This window comes from Chelmon rostratus, chromosome 12, assembly GCF_017976325.1.
Source record: "Chelmon rostratus isolate fCheRos1 chromosome 12, fCheRos1.pri, whole genome shotgun sequence".
NCBI classification, from domain to species: domain Eukaryota; kingdom Metazoa; phylum Chordata; class Actinopteri; order Chaetodontiformes; family Chaetodontidae; genus Chelmon; species Chelmon rostratus.
The window spans coordinates 13,121,849-13,140,929 of record NC_055669.1 but is presented as its reverse complement, the minus strand read 5'-3'; the positions used below and the strand labels follow the sequence as shown (position 1 = coordinate 13,140,929).

The window sequence follows — 19,081 nt, the reverse complement described above, 5'->3', positions numbered from 1 at the left end:
TACAGTACAAGTATTGATAGATTATGCTTTCAAATGTAAAAGAACCAAAACAAAAATAACATAAAAACAAACATTAGATTGCATCTACATCTACTATACATCATTTAAGCTGCTTTTTAATCCCCTTCTCATTTAGAAAATATCTATTCATCAAATATCTATTCTACTAATTATATTACAAGAATCCAATCACAGGAAATAGAAAAATATCAAATATCACCAGTGATGATAAGAAAACATGACAACCTGAACGAGCAGAAATATTGCTATGGTAACCACCATTGTCCTTTGACATCAGCGAGTATCATCCCCCTGGTGCTCTTATTGGCTGTCCTGACGCCCCTGATGTTGCAGGGAAGAATCAGCACAGCCCAAACGAAAGAGGGAGTGGGTAATTGGGGGTTGTGTGGCAGGGAGGTGTTAAGTGTGTTGTTACTGTCAGATGGCCGTGTCCCAGAACACAGTTGTCTGTGTAGGGTACGGGGGAGGACGGATCTTTTTGGCCCCGCTGCTTTTCCCCCAGCCTGGGAGGACAGATGCACTCTCCTGCTTGCACTGACTCCGCTCCTGGTGCCTGTCCTCGTTCCTGTCTGGAGGAGGAGGCCTCTCCAGAGATCTCTGGAGGTGCGGATGTTGTCTGGAGCGGATCTCCATACAGAGGGTGCGCTTCCTCTCGATCTGCTCTAGCATGGTGGTGTCTCCACAGATCCATGGCATCTGGGGCATCTGAGGGACAGAGTCAATGCACTAAGTGAGGGGAATACAGCTTGACTTTATGGCACTTTAAAGCCCATGAAAAAGCTCTAAAACATTTCTCTATAGCATTAAATAATTGTTCATGGCAAAATAAGCAACACTAAAAAATTGGGTATTATTTATTCAGAGGTTAAAACTCTGAAAACTCAGCTAATCTGCTTCATCAAAACTGTGTGGGTGTAGTTTGATATATGTAAGTAACCAAAACAAACTGTCATCAGATTCTCATTTAAATTTTACAAAAAAACGGATTAGTGCACATATGGACATGATAGCTTTTCACTGTCCAAATTCAAACCAGTGAGAAGAGCACAAAGGGAAAAAAAGAATTTCAGAGACGTCTCAGTAGAAACTGAGTTCTAACTTGTGTGTTCATGTTCCGTAGGACCCCATTACTCATAGTAAGAAACTGAAGTTTTCGTGGCCTTTAACAGGCTTAAAATATGAGTAAAGAAAAACAAGCAAATCTGCATACCTGACTTTGTTGTGTCTCTGCTGCTCTCCTTTGAGGAGTTCCCATTGGGGAGGGGTTAGCGGGCATCGAAGGTGAGCGGCCATACTTAGGTGCTGCTTTCAGATCTACAAAGGGAGGAAAAATCACATATTCTGTCATATGTCAAGAGAATTGTTACAAGCACTTTACTCAGCTGAGTTCTTGCTGCCACAAATGCAAAGGTTATATAATCAAGACTACATTCTCACCATTTCCTGTTCCCATGGTCATTGGTGGGCTTCCAGACGATCTCCCGTGATGAGTAGGTGTCGTTGTGGATGAGTGCTGCCCTGACTGTGTGCTGCCGTTCTTCTCTTGTGCTTTTGATTGGTCCATGCTGTAATTCGTTCTATTATCTCGTCTCGGCGTGCCATCTGATCGGTGTCCCCGTTCTTTGTTATCACACCTATACTCCATTGCAGAAGGGCTCTTTGTGCTCTTGACATCATAATGATGCTGCTCTGAGCCATTCAGGCTTCTGTCCTTGCTGTCCCGTCTCGCTTCGAGTCCAGTTCTGCTCAGATCTTTGCTGTCCTGCCTGGGTAGGGGAGGAGGAGGGAGATCTCCGTTGTGGCAGCTCCGATCTCTCCCCTCATGCTTGGATTCAGAGCTGTAGCCAACCCTGTCCTTGCTGTTGCTGCCTCTGGATGTTTCTTGCCGGGGAAGGATCTCAGGTGGCTGGTCTATTCTACCTTCATGTCTATGCTCCATGTCATTCCTTCCTCTCTCTTTGCTATCCTGTCGGGGTAACATATCAGGGCGATGGTCTTTGCTCTCATGCCTATATTCTGCTCCAGTTCTAGCTCTGTCTTTGCTCTCTTGTCGGGGTAGAAGCTCAGGTGGTCTATCTCTGCTTTCATGCTTTGAGTCCACACCGTTCCTGGCTCTCTCTTTGCTATCCTGGCGCGGTAAGAGCTCAGGTGGCTGATCCAGCAGTCTCTCTCTGCTTTCATGCCTACAGTCTACACCGTTTCTTGCCCTTTCCTTGCTGTCTTGTCTTGGTAACAGCTCAGGTGGCTGATCTAGCAGTCTCTCTCTGTCTTTGCTGTCCTGTCTCAGCAAAGACTCCAGTCCATGTCCTCCGCTCCGATCTTTGCTGTCTCTCCTTGGCATCAGGTCACCATTGCTAATCCCTCTGTCCTTAGAGTCTCTCCTCATCAATTGGATGGGCTCTACACTACTGCAGCCATGGTCCCTACTATCCCTGCGAATGGGTGGTGCATCTGCACCGCTACAAGTACGGTCTTTACTATTACGTCTGTGGGGCATTGGCTCGACATTGCTGTTCCCCCTATCTTTGTCTTTGTCTTTGTCTTTGTCTCTGTCTCTGTCTCTCCGGTGAGAAGACTCTTTGCTGTGGCGATCCTTGGACTCTCTCTTGGACTCCTTGCTGTGACCGTGGCGCTCCTTGCCTTCACGCTTAGACTCGCTGTGAGACTTGCTTTTGGACTCAGCTGTAAAAGTACAGGGAAAGAAACCAGAAGATGAACACTTAAAAGATTGCAGCATTCAAGCTTATTCTGGTGTAGTTGATAATACCTGAAAAAATTGGTGAACAACTGGCTAATTACATAACGCCATTTATTCAAACATGGCAGTAAACTGGATTCATTGTTTAAATATGAATTGTCACTTACATATTTGTGAAAAGAAAAGAAATGCATAAACAATACTGATTTTTTGCTTCAAGTTTCTGCACTACCATCATTTGCCCTCTAGGTGTCGCTCACTACTCACTGATGCAGCTGCAGTAATCGACTGGAGTAGGACAATTCCATATGTGGGCTAACCGGCATTACAATTGTGTTCATCTTCATTATGGTGGCACACTATCATTAACGTCTACATTTAAACTTAATACTATATATTTTCACTGTACTTTTCTTCTCCTTAAAATCTACAAAACAACACACGCCAGTGTCCTATATTAACCATGGTTACCAATACAGAACATATTCGAAAACATGAACCACTACTATCTGATGTCTCTGTGTGTAACTTTCCAATTTCTTCATGCACAACTACTATATTTCCTTTGACTCCTCTTCAGCATGTATACATATAACATTACAGCCTGTGTGCATAGCAAATGCTAATAGGGAACTGTATGTATGTCACTGGTTCAATGCTCAGTAAAGACGTTATAGATCATCGTTGCACAAAAATGTATGTGCATGATTGATTTCCATGTAGGCTGTGCCTCTATATAGTTTCTATACAGGCTTTAACATATAGTACTATGCACAAGCATCCCCCGTCATAGCCACCCCTTCTCATGTCATGCGTCATACATGGCTTTATAGTGTCTGTGCATGCATGCATGTGTGTATGTATGAGAGGGAGTGTGGCGATTAAACGGATGGTAAGTGGGTCAGACTAGCTGTTGCTGCCTCAGAAAGGGAGAGAGAAAAATTAACCTCCATTCACTGTGTTAGGTTTGTGTGTTCGTAACACAGTGTGTGCTTGTAGAGAAACACACACACAACCTGTTAGTCCTTTTGCCCGCATGTGGCGTTTGCACACAGGTGTTCGGATAGCTGTCAGCACAGCCCACCTTTGATGTATAGAAAGCATATGCAAACTGTTTACTAAGAGAACAAAATACTTTCAAAGGGGTCATTGGTAAGGCATCAGATTAAATTCCTGGCTGCCCCTGACGGTCTAACCTAATCACTTAATATAAACCAAAAATATATTCAAGACAATGCATAGAAATCGTAGGAATGAACAGCAAATGTGCACCAACTGGTGCATGTATTCGCCACTCACTGAAGTCAAAGTAGTAAGAAATCATAAACTGTCTTCCACTATCCCCATCTGCACAGCTGCCACAGCAACCTGATTGGCTTAATCATGAGCAGAGTATCTGCTGATTGGACAGAATCTGAAATCCTCTGATCAGGTGTAGATCGGAGTTCAGAGCTACAGCTATTCCCCATCAGGAGCTCATTGCTCCGTTGTAGACCGGCATGCCCTGAGCTGTGATTGGCTGCACTACCCATGGGGAGGGAATCTGCAAATAAGAAACAGGGATTTCTCCTCTTTCCACTGTTGCTATGTTGTAGTTGCTAAGAGCACTGAGTAAGGATGGATGCGTGGACTCTGTAATTCTTTTATGATTTATGATTTATGTGCAAAATGCACTTGAATAAATCTGCCTTTTGGAGCATTTAATCAAGCATTTTAGTTCAATTTTTGAAATGATTTCACATTGTACAGCTCAGCTCTGAAGAGGAAGTAGCAATGGCGTTATATGCAAACTATAGGCTTAAATTGTCATGTCAAACCTCACTTTAAATCATTAGATACTATATTAATTTATTAGTGACCCTTTTCAAATAATGCATGACATGCTTTAACATGAACTCCACTGTCCTTCATGCATTTATGAAACATCCTCTTGCTTATTTAGTTTGGTTTAATGCCTGCAGTCATCAATCTTTCATTAATTTACATTTCATTAGATTTCAAAACATTCAGGCTTCACATGGCCATTTTAACACAAAGATAATGGTTGCATTATGCATGAGAACGAGAATGTTAATTTGTGACTGACTGACTGATAATGCTGCTGGCACCACACTCGCCATATGATGCCACATAATACTGTGAGCATAAGTGATTTAGGGTTTTTCCATCTTTTCTGCAAACGTTAAGGCACTTGTGTGCTCATATTATTTTAAGCAAAATGTGTTTTCCTTCACAGTTGCATTAATTTTGGCAGAGCCTTGAGTGTTTGCATGGCTATCTGTATTTAAACATGATGTTTACATATTTAAAAGTAATGCTGCCTGATGGACTAATGCCATGAGTAGGTTTGAGGGGCCTGCTGTCCGTTTTAGTCTCTAATCCCCTCAGATTAAATCATACGATCTGTATCAGACTTGGCTCACTAGACCTAGATTAAACAAATGGGAGGTTACAGAGAGTACAAACACCATGCATGGTACTGTAAAAGTGAGGCACAGCCTCCTAATTTAGCAGGGCTAAACTTGATAACCCAAAGCTAGGATAAATTACACTTTCACTGATTAGGGAACTGAAGACTGCTTATTTGAGAGTTTACTGCAGACAACGCTGAGATTGAGACACTCACACCATCCATGTCATCTGTAGAAACTCTGGGATGTTAATCCTGCCCTCTTGTTATTATCTTGCTATTATGAGACTTTGCAGATCCTTTATAGTGTTGTCAAGTCAGTCTCTCTTGCAAAATTAAGATACATACATACGTGCTAAGATTAATAAAAGGAGATGCAGTTATAAGGTGTCCGCGCTCTTCAGGAATCAATGAAACATAAATATGAGGGCGTGTACCCTTTGCTTCATTTCAAAAAGATAAGACAAATGTGTTAAATGACTCACTCTCTCCAGGCTCTTTAGACTTCCTGCCACTGGAATTTTTCTTCAGCATGTTCCTGCCGGTGGTGAACAGGTTGGTTAGTTCGTCCAATGGGCTGGTGGGTGTCCGTGAACGCCCTGTTGACACGTTCTGCATAGAGCCGTGCAGTCGACCCACGCCGTCTTGGGGTGGCGAGCCTTTTCCGTGAGGGGTGGCAGAGGCGCTTCGCGGTAGACCTCCGGGGAATGGCATTGGAGCATCAAAGGGAGGTGTACGCATGAGGCTGAGAGGGGTGAGACAGCGGCCCATACTGACTGGCGATGGGCAAGCAGAGTGGCTGCGCTGGTAGGAGGATGAGGAGGAGGATTTGTAGAGGGTACAGGGTAGAGGAGGCGCAGAGGAGCGGCCAGATACGGTGAGGGTTGGGGTGGCAGTGAGCTCCCTGCGGATGTGTGCAGATGTGGGTGGCTCGGTGGAGGATGTTGGAGATTTGCTGTAAGATTGGTTCTCTAGCATGGGCAATTTGGCTACATCTAGAGGGGTGAGGGGAGACTCATCTGAGTTGGGCGAGCACTGGGCCGGCGCCGGTGGGAACACCAGCAATGGAGGCCGGTGGGTGAGTAAATTGGGAAAGGGTGCCGGAATGTCACAGAGGGGAATGTTTCGAGGTGTGGAGCAGCGACTGAGAGGTTCAGGGTCATAGGGTGCCGGGGTGGGGCACGCAGAGCGGCAGCCCACGGGGTCAGTGCGGTACTCCATATCATCCAGAGCTGGGTACTTCATCTCCTCGTACACAGACTCTCCCGGCTCCTCATCCTCACTCTTCAGGGGTTCTCGTGCTCCGACATCAATCCCGCCCATCTCTATGTAGACAGGTTCATCTTCACAGTCGTCTGTAGGGCTCTCATCACTCTGCGGAGGCGAGGGGTTGCGTTCGCAGGGGGAGGTGACGTGGTGGAGGGGTTTGGAAGGGCAAATCCCGCTGCCTCCATGGCTCTTGATGTAGGACTCATCGAAGGAAACACTCAGTTGCGTGTTGGGGTTCCTCTTAGGCTTGGGAGGTGGCACCCTCCTGCAGTCCTCACTGCATCCTTGAGCTGCTAAACAATAGAGAGAAAGAAAGTCTAAACACACAAATCCATTTACAAGCAGGACCTGATAACACACATGCAGGATATTATTGGTTTTCTGGTTTATACATTTGTCATTCTGACTAGTATTGTTTTGCGTTATGAGAGCACTATTCCCATTGCCTTTTTGTTGCTGCTTTCTGCTATCATACACAAAGCGATGCTGCATTTGACAAAAAATCTATTTTCATGAATCATTTATCATTAATCATTAAGTAAATCATTGCCATTACCATAAAGCCTACTGCAGTTCTGTGGGTCAGATGTAGGTCAAAATGTATAGCTGCAAGTAATATCTTGAATCAGATATGTGGGAATAGTTGAGGCATATGCATGTTTCTAGGTCACATATACGGCAGAGGAGCAGTATGTGAGTATAGTATGTGGGTCACACACACTGTGGAGCTTCTTTCCGATAGTGGTGACGTAGCATTGCAGTGTGAATCTCTTTAGATGTGGTGCAGTGAGGCTATGGTACAGTGTTCACGTTGACTAGATGCTACAATGCAGTACAGCCCTAATTCTATAACCACGACACCAAAAACATGGGAGACGCTGTGTAAAATGTAAACAAAAACTGAATGCAAATATTTGCAAACGAACTGTGTTTACCGACAACAGTTTTACGAAGTGTTCCAGAGCCCATGCACTAATATCCTTGACACAATTGTGTTTCATAAAGATGTGAACTTGCTCCACCCTTGCTTGTTAACGACTGAGCCTTTCCAGGATGCCCCTTTCATACCCAATCATGGATACTATCATGAACTTGTTTGAAATGTGTTGCTGGCATCAAATTCAAAATTAGCACATATTTACAAAAAGAAGTTGATGAGGTCAAGCAATAAATATGTCGCTTTTGACCTGTTAGCAAATTATCGCACTCTTTTTTATTGACGTTTTACACAGCATTACAGCTTTTTTGGAATCGGGGTTGTAGTTAACTCCCAGTCGACAGCGCTCTATACAACTGAGTTGTGCACAGTGCATTTCTAGGTCAGACGCTGAGATGTTTGGATAGGAGTGTCCCTTTCTCTGATAGGCAGGAGGGAGATAAGTGTAGTTAAGAGCCGGACCATGTCTGAAATCTTCAAACTGCAGATTTTACACCTTTAATAATTCAGATGCCAGATGGCCCAGACACACGCATACTTCCTGTAACTGTATGACTCACCACCAACAGTACATGCACGCCCGCACGCATTCCCGCACGCATGCATACACACACACTGCACATGCCTACACATTCAGAGGAGGAAATTAGGACAGGCACGTACACATTTTATACCGCACAGTCACATAATCTAGGAAGTCAATCTCTTCAGAAAAATGGGATTCTAGCTGTGTAGGCGCCTGTCTTGTTTTCTGTTGAATGTACCGCTGTGCAGAAAGACTATTTGACGAAAGAGTCTTTGGTTTAAGTTGAGGATATAACTAGATAATCAATTCAAAGTTAAGAAAATCCACCAGGTGTAACAACGCTTAGGACTGAAAATCAAATCAGAACATGTGATGCAGTTGTGCGCTGGTATTCTGCACGCCATGCATTTATCCAGGCTGATTTTGATGATACTTATTTGAACTGAGGATCCACATTTTCTCCTCGTTACCACTAATTAACAAGGTGTTAATAAAAGATTTGGTTCAACCCAGATGTGTTCATGGTATGTGTTTAATTGGGCTTCACATTGTTGTGCACTCGCTCTCTTTCTTTCTTTGTGTGAGCATGTGCATACAGTAAAGTGCATACAGTGGTTTAATTTTTGCAATTTGCAATCACCAAATGCATTATAAGACTGACAGGTTTGCATGGTGGATCTTGAGATCTGTTTCAGCACTGATAATGAATCCATCCCTCCAAACATCTCTTACACCCTGTCCCTTCTCTTCCCCTCTCTATTGCTCCCTCTCCTCCCCCTCCCCCTGTAGCGGATGTGTTTACCCTCAACCTCCTCCCCCCTCCCTCTCCTCTTGGGGAAAACGAATCTAGGTCAATCGCTCCTCCTGAATGAATTCTACTCTGACAAGCTCCTCCCCTTCCCGCTACAGCGCCAGCTACAGAGCATGCAACCCTCCCCTCAGCCAGGGACACCCCCACACTCTCGCTCTGATTGGCTCACACGCCTCATACTTCAGCACCTCTAGAGCCCCATTGGCTTGAGCTACTCAGTGATTCTGTGATTGGCTGGGCTGCAGGGGGTCTTGTTTCTGTGGGATGGTTGCCGTGGTGCCCAGGAAGATCTGTGTGCACATAGAGAGATCCCCACCAATCTGAGCCAGGCTGGGCGACTCCCATAACATCACGTTGGCAACGAAGCATTCAAACTGAAATGGAGTCACAGCTTCCTGCAACCTCAAAATCTCTTTTACTCTCACCACCACCTGCCTCAAAGACAAGTATTCTACTCTACATATCTGCTTAATTATGCAGTGCTTGTTTCTTCTTTGTGCTCAGCACATTATTTTTTTTCTAATAAAACTGCTGAACTGTGTGCCTTGTGCATTGCACATGTGTTACAGCAGTGATTGTATCTGTGGCTTGTTGAGGCAAACATTCCTTTAGCTCAATTAATTCCTGTCCGATTCATTAAAGCTTTTCTTACACTGAGTTGATGTACTCTAATTATGCCCTCTTTTTCATCCATAGCCAAGCTAGCATATTGTGTTTGTTTATTTTGCTTCAGAAAATGAGTGGAATTGCTGCAGGGTGCCTTTACTGGATCTTGATCAAGGCATCTCTAAATGTTGGCCTTGCCAGTTTTAACTGGAAGGAAAATTGTTTGGCCTTTATTGGTAATTTGCCTTGTAGAAATATTAAAGTATGCCAGTTTTAAATGAGGTTACAGAACTGTCAAGGCACTGCTGCCTTCTTTATGTGCACTCAGAACAGCTTTGACAATTAACTGTGTGACCAATAACCTTCTGTAACCAGCACAGTGCTCTGATCCATCTACTGCGAAATTCAAAAAATATTCAAAGCCATAGACATAGTGGACATGTAACACCTGATAATTACACGCAAGAGCCAAAAAACTGAAGACATTTATAACCATTTGTTTCTGCTGACAATGCCCTGCACATCTTCTTTTACTGTTGTCAAATTCTCAAAATAGAATTACCATTAGATTCAAGAATAAAAAGAAGATGCCAAGGCCTCAAAGTGCAGTTATTACAAAGCACAAATGATTCAGAGATATATTTTCCACAGCACAGAGCTTTGAAACAGGACAAAAATATACCGTGCATTCATGTGCATCACATTATGATACTTGACTCCTGGCTCAAGATGTTGTGCACGATTCTGAATGTCATAGCATCTGATTTATCTGTGGGACAACAACCTGTATATTTGTTTTATCTGACAGTGACAAGAAGTACAAGAGAACACTAAAAAAAGTTACAATTTATCCTTAATCTCTCCAACCTTTCTCCATACATTTTGACATCTGCAATATCACTAGTCTGTGTACTTATTATACTGAAATATATGCACATTGGTCCACTGTCATTCAAACATAAGAGTGTTTTTTTCCTCGGACAGTAGGCAATATGTACACAACTAGTCACCATTTTGCAAATGTTTTAACCCCATTCCACTTATAGCTCTTTTTTCATCAATTGGCCACTCTGTTACTTAGTAAGTATGCAGTGAATAGCTAGAAGTCATGTCATTGCAGGAGAAACAGTGTTGAGGAGGGCACTGCAGAGAGCATCTATATATAGTGCTGCAGTTTGGTATGAAGTGCCACCACCACTCACCGTCACATCTCTCCCCACGGCAGGTGGACATGGGACTGTGGTCCACCGCCTCAGACGACATACTCAGCTTGGTGGCCGGGTCCCTTCTGGGCTTGGGTGGGGGCTGCTTCCTAGAGGTCGGGCTTCCCACTTCCTCCTCTCCGCCGCCCCCGCTGTTCCCACCGCCGACCGAGTGGAGGGACTGGGAGCGTACGGAGAAGCCCTGCCCACAGGCAAGGGCATGCGGGTGGGGCATGGGCATGCGTTCCTGGGGGTCCAGCATAGTAATGGAGCCCATACGTAAGTGCTTGCCTTCAGTTGCTATGTCCTCACCCGTCCTAAAACAGAAAGAGAGGAAGCGAGAGACAGAGCGTAGAGAGGTCAGGGGAACAGAAATATCTATGTAAACATCAATGACGAATAATCTAAAAGGTATGAAATATCATATTAGTTTGCATCATTGGACAGAAATCTTGCATCCCACATCATCCCTTGGAAGCTGTTCCTGCCAGAAGACAGCAAAAATAACACATACATAACCCTGACATACAGAGTGAACATACAGAATGGCATGTCTCCATATGCGTGAGCATTTGTGTGTGTGTGTGTGTGTGTGTGTGTGTGTGTGTATGGGGTGGGGGGTCGGGGGGTAGTGGTGGGGGCATTTCACTCTGTGCAAGTGGCTCAAATGATGACAGTGCCAAGTTAACAATAACAGACATGTTAGTGCCACTGAAAACAGGGTCTCTTTCAGGGCAAGGCATTGATTTGAGTTTAGCCCTGGATATGACCGATGGCGCTCACACAAGCACACACATAATGACACCATGCCTGTACGCAATCAATCCCTATAAATGGATGATTGGCCTGAATGGAGCGTTAATGATGTCTGAGTGTTGTGTGGTAGTGGGGGAAAGGAGGACTGTGTGTATGTGTGGAAGTGTATTACTGGGGGGGACATAAATCTGTTTGTACAGTCGCACTGTGGGGACTCACCTTCCTTATGAGGACAAAATGTAAGTCCCCATAATGTCAATCATTAAATTTTAGAGTGAAGACTTGGGTTAAGGTTAGCATAAGGTTAGGCTTAGTTTAAGGTTAGGATAAAGGTTAAGGTAGTGGTTATGGGGAAGGTTAGACTCCAGGAATTTGAATTGCTGTGTGTTTAGGCAAAATGGTTCATACAAAAGATATGATACGTCCGCAGTGTACACACACTTGATCTCTGCAGTTGATGTGTTTATTTGTTCTCGTATCAGAATCACAACTAAGCTTTATGTTCGAGATTTGTGTAAACAAATGACATGGAACAGGATGAATTTGCATGTGTGTGTCTTCACAAGTCTTGTGTCAGTGCATGCATGCATGTGGGTGTGTATGTGTGGGTGTGTGTGTGTGTGTGTGTGTGTGTGTGTGTGTGTGTGTGTGAGAGAGAGAGCCCTCAATGTGCGACTTTGCTGACTCTGACTCCCTCCAGGCCAGCTGCTAAACAGAAGGTGCTTGGTGGGGTGGGTTCATTGGTCAGGGGCTTAACTTTGCCTAGCGACAGGGTACCCATAGAAACCAGACACAAAACCAGCTGCCACCGCAAAGCAATAATAAAGTACACGTGTGCATCATGTGCATGTCATAACCACATCACATTTTGACTAAGGATGAGAGCAGTGATACGAGAGAAAGGTGCCAGAAGCAACCTGTGGAGCCACACATTGCCAATGCTATTTTAAAGAATGTTGTGAAAAAAGGTAAAACAGGTAGTAGATATTAATGCATATTCTGTATAAGAATATTGATCATTCATGTTTTGGCTAAAATTTCTCTGAATCAAAGTAAAAATCGTCATCTATGGCAGTCAGCCACAGGTGTCAGCAGCACAGTATAAACAACCTCTCCCTCTCATATGTTTTGGGTGTGCATCTGCTGTGACTATGTGCACGCACACCCGTGTACATGGCTTGCGTGTGTGTGGGTGGGTGGGTGTGAATGGAGTAGTGGTGACTGGATTATTTATAGGATATTTGCCCAGTGATTGGCTAGAGGACAGACCACAGGTGCACTTGGACCAGTTGGAGTTGACTTGTCGTTGGGCAGCTCTGGTTCTCTCACTGTGACACCATGCGTTAGGAAAAACAATATCACAGAAACAAACAACACACAAATGCAGACCTTGAGAAAAAAAAAGATAATAAAAGATGTCTATCTGTGAATGCACACTTGTGCACAAAGGATAAAGAAAAGAAGAAAAGCAGCCGTTGGGAATTTGCAAGCATATGTAAATATAAGTAAATGTAAGTGTAAGTGTTGTAATTGTTGTGTGTGAGGTATGTGTGTGTGCTTGTGTATTTTTGCATACACTTGCATGTTTAAGTAAATCTGTGGGCATTTGCGTATATATGTGTGTGTGTGTGTGTGTGTGTGTGTGTGTGTGTGTGTGTGTGTGTATGACTGTGAATAACTTCTTCTGATGAAATACAATAAAAGAAACCCAGAGTGAAATAGCAGCAGGCAGGAAGACCCGCCTCACTCAAACCTAATGTGCTGATCTGATTGGCCTATAGCTGCTCCAGCTGTCACCAGGCAGAACACATCTCCTGCAACTGAGCTCACACTTAATCTCTCTCTCTCTCTAACAGGTTTTTTTCATTTTTTCCCCTACTCTTAAACACATTTGCTCTAACAAGCTCTTTCGCCCTCATACAACCACACAGGCCATTTGTTCTTTCCTACACTTTCTCACACGCTAACATAACACTACATACTACTTTCCTGTCGTTCATGTCCGCACATCATGCACATGTACGCAAGCACGCATGTACGTGCTTGCGCACATGCAAATCCAAGCAGGCACACATGAATCCTCACACTCTCTATCACTCTCAGTCAGCTACTGTAAAAATGGGTCGTCTCATTGACCTACTTATAGGCCTCATGAAAAATCCAGTTATTTTTTAGACTTTTCCTCCAGTGACTGTGTATTAATATTTTAGCTATGGCAACAGCTGAGAGACAGTGGAAGGCTGGCAGGACAGTAGATGCCACTTTCCTCAGGCATCGCCCTGTCCCATTCACCAAGTTACTGGATAGGACTGCATCAGACTGCTAATAAGAATGGAAGCAGGGGAATTTTGCTGGCAAGTGATAAAAGACAGTCCAGCACAGATTTCCAAGTGTTTAGAGCTGTAACTTAGGTATAAAGTTGAACTCTAAGTCACCTCTGATCATGCAAATGATATTCAGTATGCATACTGTACAATGCACTGACAATCACAGTGCAGGAACAGCTCTTTTTGAATCGCACAACCTTTTGGCATCAATGTGGCAGGGTTCAAAGTGTTCCTGAATAAATCAGTTAAGAGGAATCACATCTGGTCACATACGAATGCTCATCCTCCAAAACCACATCAACGTAATCATCTGATGCACAGCTAAAACTCTCAACAGCTGCTAAAATACTTTTGTACCGTGTCAGACAGACGGCCCGAACACAAATGATTTTTAGATTCCATGACAACGCCGGGCAGCATTTCTCATGAGCCTTTTCAATGTAAATTAAGGTTTGTGTAGTACACTGCATCATTAGATTAATTGTTTGACCATCAAAGTGGAAAATAAGTGTTTCTCTTCTATTTCATGCATGTTCTCTCAGATAAAAAATGCATCTAATTGATGTCTTCTTTAATAAAAAAAAAAAACATAAATGGTAATTGTTACTTACTAGTGTTGCAGAATTCACTATGAAAAATACAATAAAAAATGAATGCTTTTTCTGATTTTTGGCTTTTAAAAATTCCAAATTTTCAGATGAGCCATCAGTCCTAAGACTTAATGAAAAGTGATACTATGTAATGTCAGAGCATAGAAAAAAAAAAGAAAAACAGCTGACAGAGAATCTCTTGGTGTCGCTTCATATTCTGAAGTTCTGCTCTCAGTTTTTCTGGGAAACAAAGCAACGCAGATGTCCACGTCTTTGCATCAACACATTCCAAACCCCTCTGCAATGTCCCATTATCATCCCACTCTGTGACTCAGTGCTCGCTATTCTACCCCACAACACAAGCACGCCGTATCCACGTGTTTGTCACGTTGTTAGCGCGTGCTCCTTACTCGCTCAAGTTTCGGGATGTCACGCAGCGGCGATGCTCTGCACATTGGCACTGGCTTAACTTCTTGCCCATCACAAAATGTGAAACACGATGCAGTGGCACATGTGACTGATCTCTAATGAGGTCGGTCAGGAAAAAAAAACATATTTTCTCAAACTCCAATGGGTGTTACAATGATACAGCTTTCACTCTGGGAAAGATACATGTGAATCATAGCATAGCCAGAAGTCTCTTTCTGTCACAGCCCACCCCATTCCTCCTTAATTCTAAGTGCTCTCCTTCTCAGAAATGGAGCAGCGATGACCTCCATCCAAGGACAAGTCCCAAATAAGTCTAAAAGTGAAAAATTAATTATCCTCTATAGATCGTGGGGTGCACCAGTCCACTCTGGCAACCCCCAAAATATGGCAACCTGCCATTGCCACAGGGACCCTCTGGCCACTTGTCCCAATTCCTTACAACCTCTTCCTGAAATGAACCCAGTGACATCTTTGCATTTACAGACCAGAATCCCATTAGTGTGCTGTTGCAAAACTTGTGAGTCTACTTCATAAAACACAAGGAGGTTTACCACTATCCTATCCAATCCAAACCAGATTATTAATGGACGTTTTTTATAGAATAACTCTGTGCAAAACCTTTGTCAGTTTTTTTTTTGAAGCACTTTGTTTTCTTCCTACCTCCTTATGGCTTCCTCCTGTTTTCTCTTCTTGTCGTTTTTCTCCTGCAAGAATGTCCTATTTCTCTCATTCCTGGCGTGGTCCAAGTTCTGAGCTACCAGGCCGTTGTAGGCTCTCAGCCCATTCTCCTCAACATACTGGAAAAAACGGAGAGTTTCCTCTTCTTTGGAGCTCATCATTCTTCAAGTGTTTCCACAGCATTCTGATAAACACATAAAGAAAATGTTAGTGACAATTGTCTATTGAGAGCTATCCAAAATCCTACTAGTAATATGGACTACTAGGACATCATATAGTATACGACTTGCATGCAGTTATGACAGTAATCATACTCTCAACCTTCATTTTTCAAGGTCAGCCTTGATGAGATGAAAACCAAAGAGGACTAGATTGCGTCAGTGCCACAATAATGTCACACAATTGAGTTTGTGTGGTGTTGCTATTGTTTTTAATGTTCCTGACTGTTCCTGTCAAGTTCATGGCCTATGAAAGATTCATAGACTTGCATCATGCCTGTGTCCACAAGAGTAAACTTTGTTTTTATTCACTGTGCGCGCGCACACACATACACACACACACACGCTCACATGCACATGTAAATATGCAGTCAAGGGACCCACCATCTAGCTACTGTTACTCATAACCTTCAGTTTGGGAGTTTCAGTTTTCTTATGGGCTCTGGATCAGTAGCAGCTGCTCATTTTCTCAGTTGTGTTTGCACATTTTCTGGCTGAAATTATTGGCTGTAACCAAGTGAGTGTCTGAATGAAACTGAAAAAGGGCTTTCATCTTCTGCAGTTGTAATATGTGCCGGGCTCAGATGTGAAAATATTGTACTCCTGGGACCAGCTGCACAGATTAAATGAAGCAATCTTACTAGACTGTGATACATGGTTTTGCATATGCGGATATCAGCATCAATCTTATGTTTAAGATCTAAAAATAATCTCCTTTTGAGTTGTTCACTGCTGCCTTTTGATTCTGTTAAAAGACTATTACTGACAGCACCATTGTCATAAGAAAGAGTGTGGATGGCTCTGTGAGGAAAAGCCGCTTCAATTAAACATCCACACTGGTGCAATCATACTATGATTCACGCCTTCTAAATGGGAATCATGTGAAAACAGCACTGTTTGCACTTGGACATTAAGCAGCTAATGGTGTGATTCACTGTGTATACATGTATAGCATACATTTGCCTGAAAACATGTGCAACTGCATGCAACATGCTATATACTATATGTCCATACATGCACAGTATACATTTGCCTGAAAACATGGTATATACTATGTGCAACAGCCGAATGTTAATTTGGAGTGGCCAGTGGTGGAAGAGAAGAAGACAGTGCACGCTTTTATGTAGGTCAGTGTTTTCAGATCAGCCTAAGACTCATGCTTGTTTACGTGTGAGAGAAGCACTGAGTGTGAGTGTGAGTGTGCATGGGGAGGGGGAGGGGGCTTGTGATAACTGTATGTATGTTTGTGTGTGTATGTGTGTGTAGGCAGGCAAGGGCAGCAAGGGGGTGGGGGGTGCTTGCCAGATGGAGATTGCAGGGCCAACTGAGAGACTGGCCATTGTCTGGCCATCCTCAGCATCCCTCTAACTCGTGTCTGTCTATCAATAAGTCCAGCATGGGGCCCAGGTCAGTGGGGTTTATCTGTCGGTTCCACTCCCTACCACATATTCTCAACACTCTTTAGCATAGGTTTTTGCATGCTCGAGGAGAGAACAGATAAGACCCAATAGAACAGGCTGATTCACCATCTCGGAGCAGAGTTCTAGGGAACAGAATCCTGGTGTCAAGTGGTGTAGAGATTTTTTTCGCCCCTGATTATTAGGTCTTATCACTGATGCACAGGCACAGCCAGAGATCCAAAGCTGTACAAAAGAAGTAAATCTAGGTTTCTGAGGAGAAACGAGGTGCACTAGTTAGATGTGTTAAGGGTGCAGCAATAGGAAGGCACAGTTCAAACAGTGTTTGATCTGAATTAAGCCTGCCTGCCTAATCCCTGTAAGCCTGCAGCAGCACTATGCACTAGAATCAGCTTGTTTATCACACTGTTTTTACCAACCAAGCCTTTCACATTGGATTGTCTTCCCATAACTCATCGATATAAAATGCTATCCTTGTTTGATGATCTCTATAAAACCTGTCAATTGAGCAATCCATTTTTTCCCAACCAAGCTTTATTTTTTTTCTCTCCATTCTCACTCTTTCCCCTTCACTTGATGCATTTTCGCTTTTTTTCCTGTTTCGTCTCCTCTCTGTCCCCTTGGTCCAGTTGACATGGGCTGCAACAGTTGGAACACAGAGGTGCACTTCGCTTTAAAAGTAAATGAAAGTGGCACACCATTCTGTTTCCAGGCAACCATGTCACAGGAGAAGGGCAGCATGGATATTCTAGAGACACAATGTCAAAAAGATTGCAAGGCCAATTGTCTGGTGACAACATGCGTGGGTGCACACGCACACACATGCGTGCACGCACGCACGCACGCACGCACGCACGCACGCACGCACACACACACACACGCACACACACACACACACACACACACACACACACACACACACACACACACTCTAGTGCAGTGCAGTGGACCAAGTGAGGATTAACCTGTAAATCCAGGCACACACAGGTGCTACACTTGGCAGCTTTGCTTTTGGGATTTTTTATGTGGACTTTTATGTGGACCTCTGCATGAAATATGATGTAGAATGAGCATTTGAGGACATACCTTTGTGGGAATGTGAGTCATGTATGTGTATAAGCAAGTGTTATGATGCATACTTACAATGGGGCTGTGTCCCTGCTGGTTTGTGGCCCAACGTGACTTCTGTCTTCCCCTGATGAGTCCAGTGCACACTAGTGAGCTGTGACCTAAGCTGGAGCACCAGTGCACTATTCCACTTAAATCCACATAGACTTCCATCCATTGTATGGTCCAACTGATTGACTTGCTAGAAGGAGTCCCTGTGACCCAGGATAAGGCTGGTGCTAGAGGGGAGGTAGGCCATTGGGTGCCCAGCCCAACGTTCCCTCCCCTGTGCACAAAAGGGAGATGCGACCCCTCCAGTCCAGGTGGTGCCAAACTCCAAGTCAGGTGCCAGCTTCACCCCTCCACACATCTGCACATGCTAGAGACAGAAGGAAGACGCAGCGTAGCGACAGACCGCACCCGCAACCGCAAGCATGACATAAACACACACTAACACGCTCTCACATGAAACTCTGCTTTGCAGTTGCAGACCAGGCACTCACAGTCTTTCTCATGCTTCTTTCCCAGAATGTCTCTCCTGCTTCACTCCGTCAGAATGCACAAAATGTCTCAGCGCCGCACAGGTGAGGGGAGTCCTCATCCACGGTGCCCTGAAGGTTGAGACAGAGGTAAAGCAGAGCGGTGCGCGTTTCCAGCCATTGCGTTCCCTGCCGGCTCCCTTCGTCCTGCTCGTCCACACAGGTCTGTACAGCCGGTCTGTGCTTAAGCAGATGACACCGGGCTTCCCAGCTATAGATCACAACAAGAAGAACACGCCCACTGCCTACTGTAGCCACCTTCTACTAGAACGTCATCCGCTCTCCCTCTCCCTCTCTCTGCTTCCTTTTCCTACACTCTTATTTCACTCACTGTGTGCTTTTCAACTCATCCTCATAAGCACTCTTACCCCAGTCTCTTTCTCCAAGTAGACATTTTATGTTTTTGTCTCGTGTGCCTCGGCTGCCTTCCCTTTGCAGTTGCACTACAACTGGAGCCTGGATGTGTTTTTCTGCTTTCAGCACCACGGAGAGCTCTTTCTGTCAGAGGGTGAAGGGGGGAGGAGGGGGTTGAGTGGGTG

At 44.2% G+C, this 19,081-nt stretch overlaps 1 protein-coding gene across 1 annotated transcript; it reads right to left on the bottom strand.

Annotated features, from left to right (window-relative positions):
• Nucleotides 1–305: 305 nt before the first annotated feature.
• On the bottom strand, nucleotides 306–18,454 carry nyap2b (neuronal tyrosine-phosphorylated phosphoinositide-3-kinase adaptor 2b). Its single transcript, XM_041948970.1, has 9 exons — nucleotides 18,040–18,454; nucleotides 15,243–15,444; nucleotides 10,517–10,797; nucleotides 9,075–9,103; nucleotides 8,049–8,086; nucleotides 5,615–6,681; nucleotides 1,459–2,703; nucleotides 1,232–1,335; nucleotides 306–726 (listed from the first exon to the last, which is right to left on the bottom strand). Exons 2-9 carry the CDS (start codon nucleotides 15,419–15,421, stop codon nucleotides 439–441), a joined length of 3,231 nt encoding a protein of 1,076 aa, XP_041804904.1. The 5' UTR covers nucleotides 15,422–15,444; nucleotides 18,040–18,454; the 3' UTR covers nucleotides 306–438.
• Nucleotides 18,455–19,081: the final 627 nt, after the last annotated feature.